General features: G+C 55.0%; 1 protein-coding gene across 5 annotated transcripts in view; it reads left to right on the top strand.

The window, feature by feature from the left end:
• TBC1D24 (TBC1 domain family member 24) overlaps positions 1-19568 on the top strand; it is a 30811-nt gene extending 11243 nt beyond the window's left edge. For 2 of the 5 annotated variants that reach the window (XM_063616948.1, XM_055241465.2), the window contains exons 2-9: positions 9914-10993; positions 11584-11601; positions 12104-12262; positions 13212-13275; positions 13646-13741; positions 14079-14301; positions 14616-14784; positions 15526-19568. In XM_063616948.1, the coding sequence (XP_063473018.1) occupies positions 10029-10993; positions 11584-11601; positions 12104-12262; positions 13212-13275; positions 13646-13741; positions 14079-14301; positions 14616-14770 (1680 nt within the window). In that variant the 5' untranslated portion in view covers positions 9914-10028 and the 3' untranslated portion in view covers positions 14771-14784; positions 15526-19568. Of the gene's footprint in view, positions 1-9913; positions 10994-11583; positions 11602-12103; positions 12263-13211; positions 13276-13645; positions 13742-14078; positions 14302-14615; positions 14799-15525 lie in introns of all 5 variants that reach the window. The other 3 variants (XM_063616949.1, XM_063616951.1, XM_063616952.1) reach the window with 3 other exon arrangements.
• The last annotated feature ends 3434 nt before the right edge of the window (positions 19569-23002 follow it).

Here is a 23002-nt window from a genome sequence, read left to right as displayed (position 1 = left end):
CATCTCCTATCAGGTGAAGCCCGCAGGGGCCAGAGCACCTCCTTCCTGCGGTCCCTAGCTGCGGGCATTGGGGTTCCCCACCCATGGGGCCCGGCCTCATTTCTTCTTCCTCTTCATTCCCGGTCCCACTCCCAGGAAATGGTGAGGGATTGCTCAGACCAGATGGGAAGAACCGAGACGAGCGTCAGCTGACGCCCATGCCCAGTGGCGCTGGTCACTGGAAAGACCAAGGCAGGATTAGCGGGTTAGAACTTTCAGCCCCACCCCCAATTGCGGGGAGGGCAGAGGTCCAGAGGTGGAAGGTCAAGTTGATTGCAGTGGGGTAATCAATCATGCCTACTTAACAAAGGCTCCAGGTCAACCCTAGAGGACAGGACTTGGAGAGCTTCTGGACAGCTGAACAGGAGGGGGTGCCCAGAGGGCAGCACCGTGCCCCTCTCCCTTACCGTGACTGAGGTCCAGCCACACAGAACCCCGGGTCCTTTTTAGCCACACAGAACCCCGGGTCCTTGTTAGCCACACAGAACCCCGGGTCCTTGTTAGCCACACAGAACCCTGGGTCCTTGTTAGCTTGTTAGCTGCTGGGATGGGGGCTGCTCCTGTGGCCAGGATGGGTGTGGTGGTCAGGCCGGGGCAGGATGGGGCCCAGGCCTGCAACCCCAGCTCTTCAACCTGGAGTCCTAGCAAACACTGACCTACATTGGGACAGGGCTGCCTCTTGCCCAGGGGGCTGCAGTTGGCCCCTTGGTGGGATCTGGGAGTGTGTGGGGGTGCCCTCTGTGCTGTGGGCCTCATCCCCAGGGCTCTACCTCCAGCCTGAGCTGCTCTGGCATTTGCCTAAGAAGCATCTGTATCGAAACTGGCTTTGGAAACTTCACAGTGGAGCTTTCCTGGGCTGGAATTCTCTGTTTGTCGCTTGCCCCCGCCTCCAGCATCCCCAAGTGGCCTGGGCTCTGACTCCCACTGTCAGGCCACAGTCCTGTGGGATCCAACCCTGAGCTGTCTCTGGGGGTCCCCCCATCCTCTCCACCCTCCCAGTCTAGACTCTGCCTTCCTTTCTCCCTGGCTCCTCTGTCCCTTCCTCCTCCAGGGCCACCAGGGGGATTTTTGTAAATGCAGATCTGCTCGGGTCACCTACCTAGACTCTCCTCCTACCCCGTGTGGGGACACCCGCCTCTTAGCGCACCCCAGCCCCTCAGCACTGCCAGGGCCGCCCAGCTCGCCTTTGCCCACTCTTGCCTCCACGTCTGAGGGGCACCATCCCCACCCACAGGCTGCCTCCATGCCTTTCCACCCCTTCCACAGCAGCAGGCACAGCCTGGCCTGTAGGGTTCCCCTAGTACTTTCCAAGCTGCCGTGGTTGACAGCCTCCTCTCCCTGGCACAGAGGTGGCACTTCAGTGGAGGTTTGTCATATGACGACCTGCAGGACGAGGGAGCCGCGGTCATATGCTGCCTCCTCCCGTTTGCTGTGACCCGGGACAGGAGCGGTCCCCAGGAAGGGAGGCGCAGTGTCAGGGTTGGCGTTGGCCGTGTTAAAATGTCATCAATGAGGCTAAATGTGTGTTCTGTCTTTGTCACATGAAAGAGAGTTTGTTTTCAAATCCAGTTGTTTGGGAAAATCACATTCCCCTCTGAAGAAGCGAGATGTGCGGAGGCCTCATGACTCAGGCTCTCAGGCCTGGAATTTGGTGTTGGAGTTTGGTGTTTGGGGATGGCAGGTGGCGTTACCAGCGGCAGCCTTGCCTGGGTGGCCTGTGTCTCCAGGACTCGTGGGAGGGCCCTGGTACTAGAAGTGGCCGAGTGCCCTGGAGTCCCAGACCTGGGTGGGTCCTGCCTGTGCTTGGGGACCCTCTGGAGCCTCTCTCGGAGGGAGATGGAGCAGCATCAGCAGCCAGCAGCTGTGGGGTTGTGTTCCACCCCGAGGCTGGGGTGAGCTGCTTGTCTGCTGGAGCGAAGGGGCCAGCTGCCCGGCTGGGGCCCCTCCTGCCCCATTCTCCACAGTGAGGATCCACTTCCTCCCACATCCATGCTACCTCCCACCTGCCTCCTGGCTAGAAATTAGCTCAGGGCGCCACACCCTTGACAGGCGGCCTGCCACCCAGCCTTGGCTGCCTGCCTCTTCCCGTGGGCGCCTTCAGGGAACGGTTGCTGCCGGGGATGGATTTGGGGGTCTCTTGGAGGTCCCGTGGTGTGAGGACATAGGCTGCTGTTGGGTGTTCCTGGCTGAACACCGGTCGTCTGGGAGGAACTGCCCTCCCTGGGAAGGCTGCTGGGGCCGTGGCGGGGTGGGGGTCTGCAAGCCTGTAGCCATTTAAGGGGCCCCTCCTCACATGTGGTAGAGCCAGGACTGTGCCCTGTGGCCAGAGGGCACAGTGGTCACATGTGTCAGCTGACATACCAAGATAACATTTTGAGGAAATAGAAATCACTTATACTCATTTGCACATAGTTTTTTTTTTGGGGGGGGGGCAGAGTCTCACTCTGTCGCCCAGGCTGGAGTGCAGTGTCGCGATCTCAGCTCACCGCAAGCTCCGCCTCCCGGGTTCACGCTATTCTCCTGCCTCAGCCTCTGAGTAGCTGCGACTACAGGCGCCCGCCACCATGCCCAGCTAATTTTTGGATTTTTAGTAGAGATGGGGTTTCACCGTGTTAGCCAGGATTACAGGCGTGAGCCACTGCGCCCGGCTGCTTTTTTTTTTTTTTTTGAAATATTTGGCCGGGCGGGGTGGCTCACACCTGTAATCCCAGCACTTTGGGAGGCCGAGCCGGGTGGATCACAAGGTCAGGAGATCGAGACCATCCAGGCTAACACGGTGAAACCCCACTCTACTAAAAATACAAAAAAACAAAAGTTAGCTGAGCGTGGTGGCGCGTGCATGTAGTCCCAGCTACTTGGGAGGCTGAGGCAGAAGAATCACTTGAACCTAGGAGGCAGAGGTTGCAGTGAGCCGAGATCATGCCACTGCATTCCAGCTTGGGCGACAGAGTGAGACTCCTCAAAAAAAAAAAAAAACAAGGAAGAAATATTTGCTCTGGAGTGGGAACAGAGCGTGAGACCCTGTCTCAGAATGAATGAATGAGGCATGGCCCAGTGGCTCACGCCTGTAATCCCAGCACTTTGGGAGGCCGAGGTGGGCAGATCATGAGGTCAGGAGTTCGAGATCAGCCTGGCCAACATGGTGAAACCCCATCTCTACTAAAAATACAAAAAATTAGCCGGGCGTGGTGGTAGGCGCCTGTAATCCCAGATACTCGGGAGGCTGAGGCAGGAGAATCTCTTGAACCTGGGAGGTGGAGTTTGCAGTGAGCCAAGATCACGCCACTGCACTCCAGCCTGGGCGACAGAGCGAGACTCTGTCTCAAAAAAAATAGTAATAATAAATAAATAAACGAACGAACGAACAAATGAATACATTTGCTTCTGATCTGCAGGTACCCTGAGCTCTCAAACAGGCATGGCGTTTATGAGGAAAGGCCGTATAGGTCCCTGGAGAGGCTTCCTGGGTGAGAAAGAAGCCGCACTGGGTATGGAGGGCAGCTTGGCTGTGGAGAGAGGCATTAGGAGGGGACGGTGGCCTGTGAGAGAGCTGCCCCTGGCCTGTGCAGTTGCACCTCCCTCTGCAGGACCGGCTGCGTGTTGACCCGCTGGGACCCTGACGTCCCAGGCATTCTAGAACACCTTTCTAGCACCTGTCCTGGGACCCTGTAAGGTTGAGAGCATCCTCAGGCAGCTGAGTGGTCCTGGCCGGCCGGGCTTGGCTGAGTGCTTTCTATCAGCAGGCTCAGTAAATCCCGCAACAGAACAGGGACTGAAGCCCATCCCTTGCCAGTTTCCCACTGTGCTTAGAATACAATCCACGGGCCCATGGGTGTGTCCGTGCTGCCCTCTGCGCCCTGGAGCTCAGCTGGCCTGTTCCTCCCTCGGCCTTTGCACCTGCTCTGCTGGTGTCTGGAGTGCTTCGTCCTCAGCAATCCCGGCTGCTTCCATCTCACTCCTCTGGCTCAATGTCATCTCCTGGGAGAGGTGTGCCCTGAGGACCCTCAGTAAAGTAGCTGTCACCCTCCAGACGCACCGTGTGGACCCCCGCCATCTGAAACTGTTTGTGTCTGTAATTCTTGTGAGTCTCATGGGTGTCAGGTGGAATTTTTCCTATTTTCCTGGAATCGCACACTGGGCCCAAGGCTGAGGACCAAAGACAGGAGGAGTGCTTCTCTGCTCCACACTCAGGGAGCTGCTGGCAGCTGGGCTGACAGGTGCCACCTCGGAAAACCAGTGCCACCTCACTCCATGCCTCTGCAGGGAACTTGAAACTGGTGGGGAAGCACACCTTAGTTGAAGGCAGTGCAGTATTCGTGGCGAGAAGCGATTCGCTCGCTCCCCAGAGGCCACAGGAAGATGGCTTCCCTACAGGAGGCACCCTCACAGGGCCCTGCTGGCACTGTCTGCCCTGGGCTGCCTGAACCCGGAGAGAGAGTGGGATAGACTGTTCATGGGGTGTCACCCTAATGTCACCTACACCCCACCCTGTCAGTCCAGAGTGAGGCTCAACCCACAGGGGTTGCTTGGGAACTGTTGCCCGTGAGGAGTTGGGTGTTATTATCGGCTGCGCTCTACAGACATGGCAACTGCAGTTTAGGGAAGATGCACGGCTTGTCTGCATTTCAAGCAAACAAGTGGCAGAGCTGGACTTTGTGGCCAGGCCTGTCTGACTGCAAAGCTGGACCGTTTCCACAGTAGCCCCTGCCTCCCCTCTCACTCCCTCCCCGGCCGCCGCCTCCGGCTCCGCACCTTTGTCAGGGGTTGGGGGACTGCGGGGAACAGACGAGGCCTTGTTTGCTGCGTAGGAGCAGATGCGGCTTATGATGTACAACAGCAGCCAGCCAGCAGATAGACAACAGGGAAAGCCACTCGGCCGTGAAAACTCACCTCCAGAGTGTGGGCACTCAAGCCCATAAGTGCGCCAGCTTGGGATAATTTATGTTTTTGATCAGTTTCCACCTCCCCTTACTTCCTCATGTCAGTTGCCAGTTTAAAGAAAACCTCACTCAGTTGTGAATGCAAGAAGGTTTGGCAGGATATATAGCAAAATATGAATAGCGATTATCTGTATGTAGAAGGGGAGTAGGATTAGAGAGGTAATTTAAACAGAACTCTACATTTTTACTCCCTAATTTTGGTACTATTTGACTTTTTGTGATTTTTGCATTCAAATATCACCGGCGTAATAAAAGACTTTTTTTAACCTAAGGAAACCAATCTGGACCTCGTTTTTATTTATGTATTTATTTTTTATTTTTGTTTTTATTTTATTTTTTTTCAGACAGAGTCTTGCTCTGTCACCCAGGCTGGATGGAGTTCAGTGGTGCAGTCAGGTCTCACTGCAGCCTTGACCTCCTGGGCTCTGGTGATCCTCCCATCTTAGCCTCCTGAGTAGCTGGGACTACAGGTATGCACCACCACGCCTGGCTAATTTTTTTTTTTTTTTTTTGAGATGGAGTCTCACTCTGTTGTCTAGTCTAGAGTGCAGTTGCGCCATCTTGGCTCACTGCAACCTCTGCCTGCCGGGTTGAAGCAATTCTCCTGCCTCATCCTCCCAAGTAGCTGGGACTACAGGCATGCGCCACCATACCCAGCTAATTTTTTGTATTTTTAGTAGAGACGGGGTTTTACCTGCTGGCCAGGCTGGTCTCAAACTCCTAACCTTGTGATCCACCTGCCTCGGCCTCCCAAAGTGCTGGTATTACAGGCGTGAGCCACTGTGCCCGGCCCGCCTGGCTAATTTTTGTATTTTTTTGTAGAGATGGGGTTTTGCCATGTTGCGTGGGCTAGTCTTGAACTCCTGGGCTTGGCCTCAAAAGATCCTCTCCGTTCAGCCTCCCAAATAGCTGGGATTATAGGTGCATGCCACCATGCCTGGCTATTTTATTTTTGGTAGAGATGAGGTCTCATTATGTTGCCCAGGCTGGTCTTGAACTCCTGGGCTGAAGTGATCCTCCTGCCTGAGCCTCCCAAAGTGCTGGGATTACAGATGTGAGCCCCTGTGCTGGCCTGGACCTGGTTTTTATAGATGCCTTAAATGGGTTGTTGCCTTGTGTGCACAGCCCCAGAAATGTCGTGCTCTTTTTGAGTGAGGGTTTGGGGAACAAGAAAGAATCTAAGGCCTCCCTCGGGGTGTTTTGCACACGTCGTTGGCTCGGGTGTCCCTCTGAGTCCAGCACATCGTTGGACCATTCACGGCAGCAAACACAACTTGGGATCTGCATCTCCCTAAGGGAACTTCGCAAGGTGCACTCACAACTTTTACTGTTTCCAGTTTAATATTCAACCTGAATCTGGGGCCAGCTGAGTGGAGGCTGGTGCTGCTCTGCCCAGCTCCTGTTCTGTTTAGAAACGTGTTTATTGCCTTAAGAAGGAGCCAGTTCTTTCACCCAAAGAGGATGGGCCTGGAGTTCCTCCAGAGGCTAGTGGGCCCAGAGCAGGGAAGGAGGGATGTAAGCTGTGGATAACCGACCGACACATGGAAGATTGTGGAGTGTGACCTGGGCGTGGCCGTGTGCATGTGAGTGGACCTGTCAGCAGCTTGTCAACCAAGGGGAGACAGAGGGAGACAGGGGTCTGGGTCACCACCCCCCTCCCTGCAGTCCTCCAGCCCTGTGCAGGGGCAAGGTTTATCCAGTGGGATATATTAAAATCAACTTCGGTGGCTCACGCTTCTAATCTCAGCACTTTGGGAGGCTGAGGTGGGCGGATCACCTGAGGTCGGGAGTTCGAGACCAGCCTGACCAACATGAAGAAACCCTGTCTCTATTAAAAATACAAAATTACCCGGGTGTGGTGGCACATGCCTGTAATCCCAGCTACCTGGGAGGCTGAGGCAGAGGAATCATGTGAACCCAGGGAGACGGAGGTTGCAGTGAGCTGAGATTACGCCACTGCACTCCAGCCTGGACGACAGTGCGGCACTCTGTCTCAGAAAAATAAATAAATAAAAAATGGCTAAAATGGTAAATTTTTTGTTTGTTTGTTTGTTTGTTTTGAAATGGAGTCTTTCTCTGTCACCCAGGCTGGAGTGCAGTGGCGCAATCTCGGCTCACTGCAAGCTCCGCCTCCCAGGCTCATGCCCTTCTCCTGCCTCAGCCTCCCGAGTAGCTGGTACTACAGGCGCCCACCACCACCACCTGGCTAATTTTTTTGTATTTTTAGTAAAGACGGGGTTTCACCATGTTAGCCAGGTTGGTCTCGATCTCTTGACCTCATGATCCACCCGCCTCGGCCTCCCAAAGTGCTGGGATTACAGGCGTGAGCCACCACGCCCGGCCTCAAATGGTAAATTTTATGCTATGTGTACTTTACCCCACACACAAAAACACAGTGTCAGGGTGCTCTCCCAAGACAGTGTCTCGCAGACATACGTTTTACACTATGATTTTTACTTTGCGCGAACGGTTTTAAAGTAGTATTTGCCTTATAATAGGTAGGTGAATGTTCTAGCTGCAAGAGAAACCAGAGTGGTCTGGTCACTTAACCAAAACTTGCTGAAGCAGACCCCTGTGGCGCTCTGGGAACTTGTACCATCCCAGGTAGAAAGGTTAGTCTGATGTGCGTAAGCAAACCTTGCACTTTTGTGCCCAGGACGGTATCCTTGGGCCAGGGCAGCCACCTGTTGTCCAGAATCCCACAGGGCACATCTTACCCACTCCTTTTATGTTTGCCTGAGCCCAAGGGTTACTGTTCTTGGAGAAACACCAACCACCCCCACTTGACTTCTGGCCCATTCGGATCCAGAAATGTGCAGTTTTAAAGCTGCAGCACCTTCCATTTAGGTCCCAGGCCTCCCTCTGGAAACACACCTGCTCCTCACCAGAGATTCCTCCCTGGAGCACCTGCCTGAAGCATAGCTTTCAAGCTGGTGGTTTTAGAAAGTTAAGAGCTGGTTTCAGAATTCCGACAGGGTGGGACAGCATAGGCTGCGACTTTCTTACCACGCACAGCTGGTTAAAGAGAACTGGGAACAGGCCGGGCAAGGTGGCTCACGCCTGTAATCCCAACACTTTGGGAGGCCGAGGTGGGTAGATCACGAGATCAAGAGTTCGAGACCAGCCTGGCCAACATGGTGAAACCCCATCTCTACTAATAATACAAAAACTAGCTGGGTGTGGTGGCGGGCGCCTGTAATCCCAGCTACTCAGGAGGCTGAGGGAAGAGAATCACTTGAGCCCAGGAGGCGGAAGTTGCAGTGAGCTGAGATTACGCCACTGCACTCCAGCACAGGCGACAGTGCAAGACTCTGTCTCAAAAAAAAAAAAAAAAAAGAGAGAACTAGAACGAAGCATCTATTTGCTCAAAGTGATCTTCTCAACTGGGAGCTCCTTTTCAGAAGGCCCCAGGGTGTAGGGTGTGTTTGGGAGCCTGGGGTGGACCATGCTCGAGTGGAAAGGTGTTTTCAGCAGGGTCAGCCTCTTTTTTTGGTAGAGATGGGGTCTCACCATGTTGCCCAGGCTGGTCTTGAACTCCTGGCCTCAACTAGTCCTCCTACCTTGGCCTCCTGAGTAGCTGAGACTATAGATATGAGCCACTGTGCCCAGCCAAGGGCCAAGCTCTTGAAGCCCCTCTGGGAACTCTATCTCTAGCCTGTCATTACTCAGAATCTGTGTGACCTATTCCAGTAACTTCGTAAGTTCTGTGAAAAGAAGGTATACTCCAAAGTTTGTAATGGCTTCTCAAAAGTCACTTAAGTGGAAGCCCTTCTAATAGTTACACAAAGATTAAGACAAATAATGTGGCTGGGCAACGTGACTCTCACTTGTAATTCCGGCATGGTGGGAAGATCACTTGAGGCCTGCAGTTCAAGGCCAACCTGGGCGACAGAATAAGACCCCATCACACACACACACACACAAAATTAATAATAATAATAATAATAATAATAATAATAAACAAAACAGGCCGGGAGCACTGGCTCACGCTTGTAATCCCAGCACTTTGGGAGGCTGTGGTGGGTGGATTGCTTGAGATCAGGAGTTCAAGACCAGTCTGGGTAACATGGCAAAATCTCATCTCTACTAAAAAGAGAAAAAATTAGCTGGGCGTGGTGGCACCTAACTGTAGTCCCAGCTATAGCTGAGGCGGGAGGATCATCTGAGCCCAGGAGGAAGAAGTTGCAGTGCGCCGAGATGGTGCCATTGCACTCTAGCCTGGATGTCAGCGCAAGACCTTGTCTCAAACAAAACAAAACAAGGCGGGGCACGGTGGCTCATACCTGTAATCCCAACATTTTGGGAGGCCAAGACAGGAGGATAGCTTGAGCCCAGGAGTTCAAGACCAGCCTGGAGAGCATAGCGAGACCCCGTCTCTACAAAAAAATAAAAAATTAGGCTGGGGCAGTGGTTCTCGTCTGTAAAACCACACTTTGGGAGGCCAAGGTGGGCACATCACGAGATCAGGAGCTTGAGACCAGCCTGGCCAACACGGTGAAACCCTGTCTCTACTAAAAATACAAAAAATTAGCCAGGCATGGTGGTGCATGCCTGTAGTCCCAGCTACTCAGAAGGCTGAGTCAGGAGAATCACTTGAACCAGGGGCGCGGAGGTTGCAGTGAGTGGAGATCGTGACACTGCTCCAGCCTGGATGACAGGGGAGACTCCATCTCAAAAAAAAAAAAAAAAAATTAGCTGGGCATGGTGGTGGACAACTGTCGTCGTAGCTACTCAGGAGGCTGAGGCAGGAAAAGGGTTCAAGCCATTCCAGGCTGCAGAGAGCAGGGTCACGCCACTGCACCGCCCTCCAACCTGGGCAACAGAGCGAGACCCTGTCTCAAAAGAAAAGAAAACTACACCACATTCGAAAAAATGCGTGCTTTTAAAATGTGAACCTTGAAACAGATGACAAAAGTGTTTTTTTAATCCTGCAGAGTGTGAGATGGCAGACAGGTTTGCAGAAAACCCTCAGAAAGGGGGCTGGAGGATTTAGCCACTCTGTCCTCCCCTTCCGGCAGCCCAGGGCCTCCTCCCAAGCACAGCGGCGCTATGGACTCTCCAGGATACAACTGCTTCGTGGACAAAGACAAGATGGACGCTGCCATCCAGGACCTGGGGCCCAAGGAGCTGAGCTGCACTGAACTGCAGGAACTGAAGCAGCTGGCGCGCCAGGGCTACTGGGCCCAAAGCCACGCCCTGCGGGGAAAGGTGTACCAGCGCCTGATCCGGGACATTCCGTGCCGCACGGTCACGCCTGACGCCAGCGTGTACAGCGACATCGTGGGCAAGATCGTGGGCAAGCACAGCAGCAGCTGCCTGCCGCTGCCTGAGTTCGTGGACAACACGCAGGTGCCCAGCTACTGCCTGAATGCGCGCGGTGAGGGGGCCGTGCGCAAGATCCTCCTGTGTATCGCCAACCAGTTCCCCGACATCTCCTTCTGCCCCGCCCTGCCGGCCGTGGTGGCCCTGCTGCTGCACTACAGCATCGACGAGGCTGAGTGCTTCGAGAAGGCCTGCCGCATCCTGGCCTGCAATGACCCCGGCAGGAGGCTGATCGACCAGAGCTTCCTGGCCTTTGAGTCGTCCTGCATGACATTTGGGGACCTGGTGAACAAGTACTGCCAGGCGGCCCACAAGCTGATGGTGGCCGTGTCGGAGGATGTCCTGCAGGTCTATGCGGACTGGCAGCGCTGGCTGTTTGGGGAGCTGCCCCTCTGCTACTTCGCCCGGGTCTTTGACGTCTTCCTGGTGGAGGGCTACAAGGTGCTGTACCGCGTGGCGCTGGCCATCCTCAAGTTCTTCCACAAAGTGCGGGCCGGGCAGCCGCTGGAGTCGGACAGCGTGAAGCAGGACATCCGCACGTTCGTCAAAGACATCGCCAAGACAGTGTCCCCCGAGAAGCTGCTGGAGAAAGCGTTCGCCATCCGCCTCTTCTCCCGCAAGGAGATCCAGCTCCTGCAGATGGCCAATGAGAAAGCCCTGAAGCAGAAGGGCATCACCGTGAAGCAGAAGAGGTAGGTCCCCGGCAGCCTGTGAGGGGCACACCCGGGGTGGGAGGCTGGGGCAGGATGTGTCTGGCATGAGCTCATCCTGCCGGCCTCCAGGTGGCCTCTGCCTGTGGTGCACCCAGCCATCTGTGCATGGCTGGAAAGACACTGAAACAGGAATGGCCTTCCCAGTTACAGCCACAGACGAGGGACATCGGGTCCTATCCTCTGGGACCAGGCCCATGGCTGAGATGAAAGCTGATGCTGGCCATGGGGTCAGAAGGCATTGCGGGAGGCCAGGCCCACTCCCAGGGTCATTTCAGGGCAGCCCCTGCCCCACCCCTCCAGCTCTGGGCTCCGTGGCTGGTCTCTGCTGTGGCTGCTGGGCGTGGCCTCCCCGCCTGGAGCACAGCCCCAGGGGAGCAGGGTCAGGAGTTCATGGTGTCCTATGTGGATTTGGCAGCCGGCACTGTGATGGTGCCACGCTGCGGCCTGTTGGCGTGCAGCCCTCTTTCTTCTGGGCCAGCAAGGGCCTGTCGGGGGATCGGTACTCACACTAACCTCTCTGTCTGTTTTATTTTTCTTCTCCATGTCCGTTGCTTTCTCCTGTTTTTCAGTGTGTCACTTTCTAAAAGGTAGGTCTGAAACTGTATCTGCACACCTGGCCTCTGTCTTTCCACCAGGCTGACTCTAGGCCAGCTGCTTGCTCTGGGTCCCAGGGCTGCTCTCGTGGGTCAGCTTCAGCAGCGCTGCCTCTGAGCCGGACTGATGCTCAGGCGCCTTCTGTCTGTCTTGTCTGCCTGCCTCCCTGCCTGTCTGCCTCTGTCATGCTGTCTGCTGGTGCTTGGCTCACCCTAAAGCCTTGTCTTGCCAGAGCAGTTGCTCTCTGTCCTGATTTCTTAGAGAAAAGGTGCATTGTCCCCATCCAAACTGGGCACTTTCCCTTCTGTAATGGGTGGGAGGTGGGAAGTTTCTCCCCGTTGGGCACCTAGAACCCAGCCCTAAACTGGGGCCGGGGCAAGCAGATGAGAAGTTCCTTCTGGGCTTAGTTCCAAAGAGGCTCTGGGGCATACCTCGGGGGGCATGGCCTGGCCCCAGACATGCCTTCAGGCTCTGACCCCTGCTCTCTCCCCTCAGGCAGTTTGTACACTTGGCGGTCCATGCAGAGAACTTCCGCTCGGAGATCGTCAGCGTGAGGGAGATGAGAGACATCTGGTCCTGGGTCCCTGAGCGATTTGCCCTGTGCCAGCCCCTTCTGCTGTTCTCCTCCCTGCAGCATGGGTACAGCCTGGCCAGGTAACACCCCAAGGGTCCAGAGCGGGTGGCAGAGCCGCCCAGCCACGTGTCCTGACCACAGAGGCTGGAAATGGCCTCAAACCTCGGCATCTGGTGAGGCCCTGCTTCTTCCTGTGGGGCCTAAGAATCAGGGTCCCTTTCTGGGCTTCTGTCCTCCCCAGGCCACCCAGACTTTGGGGGTCATGGCAGGCATGCCACAGCTTGGGGCTGTGCAGGCGTCATGAAGACGCCTGGGAGGTAGGATCCCCACCTCGGAGCTCACAGCATTGTCGTGGTTGGGGGACCATGTGGGCGGCAGGTCCTGGCTATGCTCACTCCCCACCCTGTCATCCACATGGTGCTCTGTCAGGGGCCCGGGGCATGCTGCCCTCCAGGTTGGTGCTGCCAGATGCAGCCGGGGAGCCTCCCTCCAGCCTTGGACAGCATGTGGCTGTGGGAGCTCTGGGTTGGGCCTGGGGTGACCTGGAGGTGAGGCAGGCAGAGCTAGTCCAGCCCCCACCCAGCACGGTTCACAGGTTCATAACAACTCAAGCATTTTGGCACAGCTGGAGCCACTTCTCCTGGCCCTGCCAAGGACATCAGCCAAGCTCCGGGTGCCACATTGGCAGACCTGGGCCTCTTTGGCTCCCATGTGTCTGGGCTGCTAGGATGGCCCAAACCTCCCCACCGCAGGGACCTGTTCCTCTGGTTCCTGCTTCCCCAGCCCCTGGCGCTTGGCTCTGCACTGGGGCCTTCCGCTGCAAGGCCTCTCCCCTGAGTCACACCAGGGAAGGCTGTCCTGGGGATGGCAGAGAAGGGCCAGGTGAGGAGAACACCTGGGTGAGGGTGTTGTCGGGACCCAGAGAGAAGGAGGCACAGTTCCCAGGTCTTCGCCCCAAGACAGCCGGGGCCAGCGGAGGCTGCAGGAGGCGGCTGGGAGGGTGTTCAGGGATGCGTGTCTCTATGCCAGGTTCTACTTCCAGTGTGAAGGACATGAGCCTACCCTCTTGCTCATCAAGACCACGCAGAAGGAGGTGAGCAGGGGCCCTGGAGCCAGAGCTGGCTCTGATGGGCTGCAGGGCCTAGGCATCCTGGGCTGGAGCCAGAGTCAGAGCGTGGGTATGGCCAGCACATGGGGCTCATCCCACACTCAGGGCCACAAGGGGAAATGAGACTATCCCCAACATAGCCCCCGCCCACCCTCATTGCCAGCCCCAAGCCAGGGGCAGGGTACACACACCTGCAACACTGCCTTTCCCACACCATCCCTGCCCTGGGGTGGGGGTGGGAGACGGCGATGCCTGCACCCCCACCTGTGACCTGGGACAGGCTCGTCAGTAGTCTGGAGCACAGGGATGCTCCTGGGGGCCTGTGGGCACAGCCTCACCCAGACCTTTTCCCCAGGTGTGTGGCGCTTACCTGTCCACAGACTGGAGCGAAAGAAATAAGTTTGGAGGCAAACTGGGCTTCTTTGGGACCGGAGAATGCTTTGTGTTTAGGGTGAGTGGGGCCAAGTGCCCCCCAACCCCCATGCAGACCCTGTAGCTGCATCCCTCCAAGAGCACCTGCCTGCCCTGGGGACACTGTTGGATGTCGCCATGGCAGTCACCCAGCAGCGTCATCACCTTGTGTGCTTCCGGGTTTGATCATTCAGCCGCGCGCTGCTCCAGGGCAGGGGGCCTCATCTGCTCGAGCCACCACCTCCCCAGCCCCTGGCTCGGACTGCAGCCACCTTGGGCTCTGGGTGCAGATTCGAGGGATGAAACGGGCTGTGGCTCTGGCGCAGAGGGGTCTGCGAGCGCCCGTGCCGGCTCCTCACACTCCCCTTCCACCCCAGCTGCAGCCTGAGGTGCAGCGCTACGAGTGGGTGGTGATCAAGCACCCCGAGCTGACCAAGCCCCCACCCTTGATGGCTGCCGAGCCCACCGCCCCACTCAGCCACTCCGCCTCCTCAGACCCTGCTGACCGCCTCTCGCCCTTCCTGGCCGCTCGCCACTTCAACCTGCCCTCCAAGACCGAATCCATGTTCATGGCGGGGGGCAGTGACTGCCTCATCGTTGGTGAGCACCAGCAGACGGGGCCCTGGGATGAGGGTGTGGGGTCCAGGCAGCTGAAGCTGCTGCAGCCAGCCCTCTCTGACCGGGGTGGCAGAGAAGAGGCCCTGGGTGTCAGGGTGGACCAGGCATGATGGGTGGGAGGGGGCTGGAAGGGACGGACCAGCCTGGATAGCCGGTCCTGGGGGCTATGGAGGGTCAAGGGTCTGTGTGGTTTCAAGAGAGGCCCGTGTAGGGCAGGACAGCTGGGACAGCCGGTGAGGTGCCTGGGGCAGTGCTGATAGGGCAGTCAGGCTGCCGCTGACCTGAGCATCCTGCAGGGGGAGGAGGCGGCCAGGCGCTCTACATCGATGGGGACCTGAACCGGGGCCGCACAAGCCACTGCGACACCTTCAACAACCAGCCCCTCTGCTCCGAGAACTTCCTCATTGCTGCCGTGGAGGCCTGGGGCTTCCAGGACCCTGACACCCAGTGACGGCCTGTGCCACGGTGACTGTGCCACGGTGACTGAGCCGCGGTGGGGTGGTGGGCCAAGGCTGGGCTGCCGCCTCGGGCAGCAGAGAGCAGATGAGACCCCCATGTGGTAGGCAGGGTTGGGGGACAGCAGGACCCCATGGCGTTGCCTGGACCTGCTGCTGCCTCTACCTGGGGTTTGGGCTGGGCTTCCGCAGTCCACCTGCATCTGGGTCAGAGCTGGAGGGGCTGCTGTGCCCCCAGCCCCACCCAGAGCTGGCAAAGGAAATACCTCCCTCCTCCGTGGAGGCTTCCTTAGCCCAAGGCCTTGGGAGTGTCTGGGTCTTGCTGCCCCTGAGCCTCTCTATGCAGCCTGAGCCCCTGGGGTGGGAGTGGAATGGCAGTGGGAATGTGCAGCTAAGGGTGGGCTTGTGGTGCCCCCTGCTGGTGTCGCATAGCATCGCGCCCTCTCGAACAGGGCCCTGCAGCCTGGCTGGCTGGCGACTGAATGCCAGCGTAGATCCTGAGAACAGACTGGCACCCTTGGGCCTGCCCCCTGGCGGACCCCACCCCCTGTCCCGGGCCTTTGCCCCAGTTCCCTCCCCAGGCCTCCTGGGCCACCTCTCACAGTAACCCTGCTTGGCCCCCTCTGAGGCTCCCCTGGGCTGCGTTTGGGAGCTGCTGGGTAGGAGGAGGAGGGTGGGATTTGTGCTGGGCTCCACCCCCAGGGAGGGTGGGAGCTGGAGGGGGATGTCACATGTCCTTGTGTTTCTGCAGAGCCTGAAGCTTTTGCTGGGCCTCCCTGCGTGTTCCCATCTGAAGAGGTGGCCCCGGGAGAGGCCCTCAGGGATCGACTCAGACCAGCAAGCTCCATTTCCAGGGGTCTGCCCAGAGAAGCCTGGACCCAGGGGGCATCTCAGCCCCATTCCCTTCCAGCCCAGGCCTCCTTGAGCTCCTGTAGCGTCTGCAGCTGCCCATTTCACTTCTTTGTCATTGCAATGACCTGGGGCCCAGGGTCACGCCGAAGCCCCTCTTTGTGGCATGCTCATCTCAGTGCAGCCCCAGCTGCTTCTCTGCACCAGGCCCTGTGCCCTCCCCTGGCCCTGGCCACACAGCACCTCCTTGGCCACCTTGCATGGATGCATGTCCTCCCTCTGTCCCTCTTGTGGTGCTGTGGCTGGCCACGTGTCAGGGTTTTCTGTGAGCCTCTCACCTTACAGCCTTTGGGCCCCTGGGCCCCTGCCCTGCCTGAGCCCTGTGCTGGCCAGATGCAGGTAGGTGCCAAGGGAGGCCTTGCCTCTGGGCACTATAGGGGGCAGCCCGCTGCATTGTGACCTCCCTCCATGCCCCATGACCTCCTTCAACTGGTCTTGAGGGTCTGGGCACCACGGAGGGGAGAAGGGAGACACAGAGGCCCAAGTGGCTATTCTGGGACCATGGAAGCCTGGGTCACAGAGGCAGGTACCAGCAGTCCTGCCCCCACCCCCGTCCCTGCTGGCCTCCAGCCAGTGCCACTTGGAGTCCCCTGCACCGTGCCACTGTCCATCCCTGCACCACTGCCTGCTCCTCCCATGGGGCTTTAGCCTCCCCTGACCATCTGCTCACGTAGCCTCTGACTGGGCCCACAGTGGTGAGGAGGAAGGACCGGGAACCCTGTGTTGCTTTGGGCAAGCTGACAAACCCATCTGCAACTCAGTTTCCCCAACTGTGAAACGGGGCCAGTCCCCACGCCCTGCTGTCCTCCTCACAGGACTGTTGAGAGGCTCGCAAGGGGACAGGGTGAATCCCTCTCACGGGGAAGGGGAGAGGTATGGCAGGGAAGTCGCCACTCATCTCACAGCTCACCGCAGCCCTCCAGGCCCCCGCCTGAGCCCCTGAGGCCCTCGTCTGTACCGCCAGCTTTGATGTTCATTAAACATGGTCTTGCTGCATCAACTCCAAGGCTCCAAGCCGAGTCTGATCTCTTCAGCCAGAGGGGCCTCTGGAGGCTTGGTGGGCCTACAGCCCAGCAGGTGTGGGAGGCTGCCGCTGTAGTGCCCACCCACATTCTGTGACCGGAATGCTGCAAGCTTCTTCCAGAGGGAGCCTCCAGGAGCAGGGAAGGCATATCCGTGGACCATTTGTAGGTTTCCCTCTGCAAACTTCCTGAACTGGGTGGTGATTTCTCTGGCCAGTTAAGTCCAGCAGGTTCTGCGTGGCTGCCCCAGGGGGCCGCACCCCGGCCTTCCAGTGATCTGGACCAGGAAGACGGATTGCTGCTGGGTCATGATTTCCACATCATGAGCGAAGTTCTTTGTTTTTTGTGTGCATGCAAAATATTGTTTCTTTAAATTTAATATATTTTCCTAACTTTTCTACTAACCTAGAAGGTATGTGTGATTATTATCTTTTTTATTCTTATCACTGTACTTGTTATTATCTGATATTAGGTATTCCCAAATAGAACATAATTTATTTTGTTAATGTTCTCTATTTCTTCTTGATTATTTATTAGCTTTGGATGTTAAAAATTAGCCAAAAGTGGCTGCTCTGTCTATGAAGTAGCCATTCTTTGTTTAAAAAAAAAAAAAGCCAACATTTGATGAAATTGCATAATAAATTACCATTTGTTTTTAGAAATATTCAAACAATTATTTTTTGATTATTATTATTATTTTTTGAGACAGAATCGCCCAGGCTGGAGTGCAGCGGCGTGATCTTGGCTCACTGCAACCTCCGCCTCCCGGGTTCAAGCGATTCTCCTGCCTCAGCCTCCTGAGTAGCTGGAATTACAGGCATACGCCACCACGCTCAGCTACATTTTTTTGTATTTTTAGTAGAGGCGGGGTTTCACCATGTTGGTCAGGCTGGTCTTGAACTCCTGACCTCGTGATCCACCCACCTTGGCCTCCCAAAGTGCTGGGATTACAGGTGTGAGCCACCATGCCTAGCCTATTTTTTGATTTTTTTGAATAGACCACTTTGTGCTGAATAAGTGTTTAACATTTATTTTTAAAACAACAATTGAACCTAATTTAAAATAGTTTATTAACTGAATTCATTAAAGCAGATTATATGCCTTTGGGGCTTCAGAAAATCAGTTTAAACAGAAGAACTTATGAGAGTAAGTCATTTGTACTTGAATTTTTTCAGAGTTTTAATGAACTAAAGTATTTTAATTTTTCTATTTTTGTAAGCCGTGTACTTCATTTTTTGAGTTTTTCAGTGGAATTTGTTTTAAAACATTTTGAAGATTTCAGAGGCCTTCATATTTCTCTTATCCACTTTCTGAACCCATAAAGCCTTTGCAGTCTCCGTGAGTAGTTTATATTTAATAATTTAGTTGTGTACCTTTTTATTTTGAAGTAATTTTTGATTTGCAGAAGAGTTGCAGAGATGGTACAGGGTTTCCATGTACCCTCACCTTCCTCCATGTCAATATCAAAGCAAAGAAATGAGCATTGTTGCATTGCTGTTAACTAAACCACAGGCCTATTGAGATTGCCCCGTTTTTGTTTTTGTTTGTTTGTTTGTTTGTTTGTTTTGAGACAGAGTCTCGTTCTGTCGCCCAGGCTGGAGTGCAGTGGCACGATCTCGGCTCACTGCAAGCCCCGCCTCCCGGGTTCACGCCATTCTCCTGCCTCAGCCTCCTGAGTAGCTGGGACTACAGGCGCCCGCCACCACGCCCGGCTAATTTTTTTATATTTTTAGTAGAGACAGGGTTTCATCTTGTTAGCCAGGATGGTCTCGGTCTCCTGACCTCGTGATCTGCCCGCCTCAGCCTCCCAAAGTGCTGGGATTACAGGCGTGAGCCACCGCGCCCGGCCGAGATTGCCCCGTTTTTTCCCACTGTCCAGGAATCGATTTGATTTTTACAGTTATTTACTTTGTCACATTTTACTAAGTCCAGAATGTCATCAAACTCACAAAACCACTGGTCAAAAAAACCCAAATGGCCACTCATTAGGCAATATAGCACCTGCCTCAAATTTGGGTTCATATGGATTTTTTTTTTCTCCCTTTTTGTGGAGAACATAGTCTTGCTATGTTGCCCAGGCTAGTCTTGAACTCCCGGGCTCAAGCGATCCTCCTGCCTCTGCCTCTCTAAGTTCTGGGATTGCAGGCGTGAGCCACTGTGCCCAGCTCATCTGGATTCTTGCTGGTTTTCTTTGTCAGCCTAAATGTCTTGTTTGCACGGAGAAATTATCAAATGAAGCAGGAGTGCCAAACAAGCCTCATAGGCACTTCACCCTACAACATCTATGTTAGGTAGAAAAGTATGTGGATTTTTTTAAATAATCTGGTATAAAGAGTTTTTAAGAACTATCTTCATCATCTTAGTATCAGATTGTGCTTGAGAAGTTAGGTACGATGTAATGTGACTTATTTCTAAAAACAAAATGCCTCCCACAGTTGCAGACTCACTCATTTTACCACACTATGGAATTTGTCAACACCTTTGCTTGGGACCAAGGAAGCAAAGTCAGTGGATACCGTGTCCTGTAGACGTGTGACCTGTGATAAGGCACAGGCAACACGAACCAGCAAAAACATTGGCATTTGGTCAAATGCTTATGAGCTAAGGATCGAAGGGAAAAAATAGTTGTGTGAATAATTTTACCTCTTAGTTCTTATGAAGATTGGTTATCGGGCTGGAAAAATGTTTATTGGACTGATGCTTTGGAGCCTCTCAATGAATGTAATAAAAAAATGTGTAGTGAGCACAAATGTATGGATTTGCAGCACAATCCAACTTTGAAAATGTGAAAATAAGTGAGTTAGTGATATGTTTGGTTGGTGTTAATTTGAGTCCTAAATAAAATTGAGAACTGGTAAAAGAAGGTCACTGTGAAATAACTTGCTATGAGAAGGCTTAGAGGGATGGGAAGTCCTGGGTGCCTCTTCTGCAGGGTGTCGGAGGAGAGAGGGAGGCGCTAGGTTGACAAGACCGCATCTGCGCGTTGTGGTCACCAGTGAGTCTCTCCACTGAGGCAACAGATACATGTCTGCCGCATTTGCAGCCATGGCCGGTGAGAACGGCATCCTTCCCTGATCTGTCTTGTTTTCTTTTGTTCCTAGTGCCTGCTGTGTGGACAACTACACTCAGCAAAGTTTTAGGGAGACTTAGAGGAGGCACCATGAAGAATCAGTGTCAAACGTTTCATCAGGAATCCCTGTCAAGGCCGGGTGTGGTGGCTCACACCTGTAATCCCAAGACTTTAGGAGGCTGAGGTGGGTGGATTGTTTGAGTCCAGGAGTTTGAGACCAGCCTGGGCAGCACAGGGAGACTCCATCTCCACAAAAAAATAGTAAAGAACCCCTGTCATGTGTAAAACCGAGTATCAAAAAGCAAACTCAACCTTTCTCATTCAAAATTTCAAAATAGGTATTTCCTTTGAAAGTTTGCGTCTATATATATTTTTTTTCTTTCTTTTTTTTTTTTTTTTTTTTTTTTGAGATGGAGTCTCACTCTATCGCCCAGGCTGGAGTGCAGTGGTGCAATCTCGGCTCGCTGCAAGCCCCACCTCCTGGGTTCACACCATTCTCCTGCCTCAGCCTCCTGAGTAGCTGGGGGCTACAGGCGCCCGCTACCACACCCGGCTAATTTTTTTGTATTTTTAGTAGAGAAGGAGTTTCACCGTGTTAGTCAGGATGGTCTCCATCTCCTGACCTTGTGATCCGCCCGCCTCGGCCTCCCAAAGTGCTCGGATTATAGGAGTGAGCCACTGCGCCCGGCCACATGTCTTTTCTAGTACCTTGTGTTTAATTGTGGATCAGTATATTACAAAGAAAAATAGAATGCCTTTTTTCTTTTGAGCCCTGCACAGATGCCCCATCCCTGTCCAGTTCCTCCAGTGAGACCGAGGCTGCTGGGGGCCCTCCCTGCAGCTGCTATGGAGCCTCTGCCTGCTGTCACGTGAGCTGCCTCTGCCCACTCTATCCTCTTGAGTTCCTCTTCCCCAGACTGGACACGGGGGTGGCCCCTTCCTGCCAAGCCCTCTTTCTTTGCTCCTCACAATACCTTCCTGCAGTACCTTCAGGGGACTGTTGGGCCAGCACCTGTCCCGGTTCTGAGAGGCCTCCTGGTCTGCTAGCCTGGCAGGAAGCTTGGCCTCCAACACAGCCACAGGCTCTCTGGCACCACATTTCTTTCAGTTCCTCTGAACTGAAAGCCTCTGTTTCCCAGCCTTTGCACGTGCTGTTTGCCACTCCTCATGCCTGGGCCCTAGTATCCCTCCCATGATTCCCCTGAGCTCCCCGCTGAGGCTGGGTCCCCGTTCTAGCTTCACAGCACCTGAGACAGGTGTTGGCTGGTCTCCCCACCCCCCGTCCTAAAGACCGTCAGCCTCAAGGGGCAGGAGTGCCCAGCACTGCAGAATGAACTGAAGCCCCTGTGGTTTGGTCTGCGCTGCTGCTGTGCGTCCAGGGTGATCGGAGATTCTCTAGGTTTGCTCCTGGGGCCTGTGGTGGCGGGACACCCCCTTCCCCCACCCGCCACGCTCCCTGCAGTAACTCTTGCACTTACTGTAAGTGCTTGAACTGTCTTGTGGTTGACATTAGGACACACACTCAGGCCAGAGTTGGGCAACACTGTTCCCGAGCGGAGCGTGCAGAGCGCTCTGGCCTGGGAGGTGGGGCACGGGGCTGCTTCCTTCTGCAGGCCAGCTCAGTGTGGGGCTGGTGTCTGCCCAGAGCTTGACCAGGCAGTGCCACCCCCTCCCTTCCTGCCTCCTCTACCACCAGCCTTCCCTCAGGCTGCTTTCTGGGCCTAGTCTGTGGCAGGTGTCCGGGGCACATTCTTCCCTCTAGCCTGCCATGAAACTGTTTCATTGTCCTTTTAAAAAAATTGAAGTGAAATTGACATACTAGCCAACCATTTGAACGACCCCAGACAGAGGTGGTGGTTGCATGAATGAGCATGTTGTGCAACCACCACGTCTAGTTCCATGGCATTTCCCCACTCCTAAAGGAAAACCTGTCCCCAGCAAGCAGTTGCTCCCCATTCCTCTCTATCTTATGACTTTGGGTTTTGTTTTCATGTTTTTTTTGTTGCTGTTTTTTTTTTTTTTTTTTTTTTGAGTCGGAGTCTTGCTCTGTCACCCAGGCTGGAGTGCAGTGGCATGATCTCGGCTCACTGCAACCTCCCCCTCCTGGGTTGAAGCGATTCTCCTGCCTCAGCCTCCCTAGTAGCTGGGATTACAGGCACCTGCCACCACGCCTGGCTAATTTTTGCATTTTTAGTAGAGACAGGATTTCACCATGTCGGCCAGGCTGGTCTCCAACTCCTGACCGTAGGTGATCCACTCACTTTGGCCTCACAAAGTGCTGGGATTACAGGTGTGAGCCACTGCGCCCGACCAGTCTGTGACTTATTTAAATACAAACTGGATCATGTTTCTCCCCTGCTCTATGCCCTCTCTTCATCTTTCAAGTCCTAATTCAGAGATCACCTCTTCTGGGACCCACTGAGCTAGTCCCAGCACCTCCTTCCCTTGTCCCCCCTGCTTCTAGGAACCACGTTTCTGGTGTAGCATTGGCTGTGCCATTGGGGATGCTGCTGCTCCCTGGTAGGCTGCCAGATCTTGAGGGTAGGGACTCTAACTTGTCTTTGTCTGGCAGGGGCCTCACTCAGCACCTGGCACAATAGTAGGTGCTCAGGGAAGTGAATGAATGGGTCAGGGTCTGAGGCGGGCAAGGGCTGTGGCGGTGAGCCCTGACCCCCTGGGTGGAGTGTGAGGAGGCCGTGTTGACCTTCAGGGTGCACCCCGAGACCAGACGTGGAGTCCAGGCTGCCTGGGGCTGAGCGTTTATCTGACACCCATTCGGAAAACCTGGTCGTGGTGCAGGTGCAGCCCCTGGCCCTGGTCATTTGGAAGTTTGTGTCAAAAAAAACCCAAGTGGCTACTATAGCACCTGTGAGCCAGTGGGGTCCTCCACCTGCCCACCTGCCCACCTGCCCACCTGGCTGTAGAAGAAACGCCGAACACTGCCGCCTAGTGGTCAGGGCCGGCTGGAGTCCCTGCCCACCCCGCCGGGTCCTCAAACAGGAGGACACACTCAGGCCCTTTTCCATCAACCCTCAAAGCTTGGGGTGAGCGAGAAGGGGGAGCCGCTCTGTCCTTGGGGTCATTGCAGTCATCTGCCTCCGACCTCTTGCCCCCTCAGTGCCTGCTGTCCAGCGGGAGCAGCTCAGGGCTCCACCTCCCCTGCCGCCCTCGACTTTGGGGAGCCTCCTTGCACGAAGCAGCTTGTGCGGTGCCGAGTCCTATGTGCA

Source organism: Symphalangus syndactylus, chromosome 14, assembly GCF_028878055.3.
Source record: "Symphalangus syndactylus isolate Jambi chromosome 14, NHGRI_mSymSyn1-v2.1_pri, whole genome shotgun sequence".
In the NCBI taxonomy this organism is placed as follows: Eukaryota; Metazoa; Chordata; class Mammalia; order Primates; family Hylobatidae; genus Symphalangus; species Symphalangus syndactylus.
The sequence above is the reverse complement of the archived record's forward strand: the minus strand, read 5'-3'. Positions and strand labels throughout refer to the sequence as shown.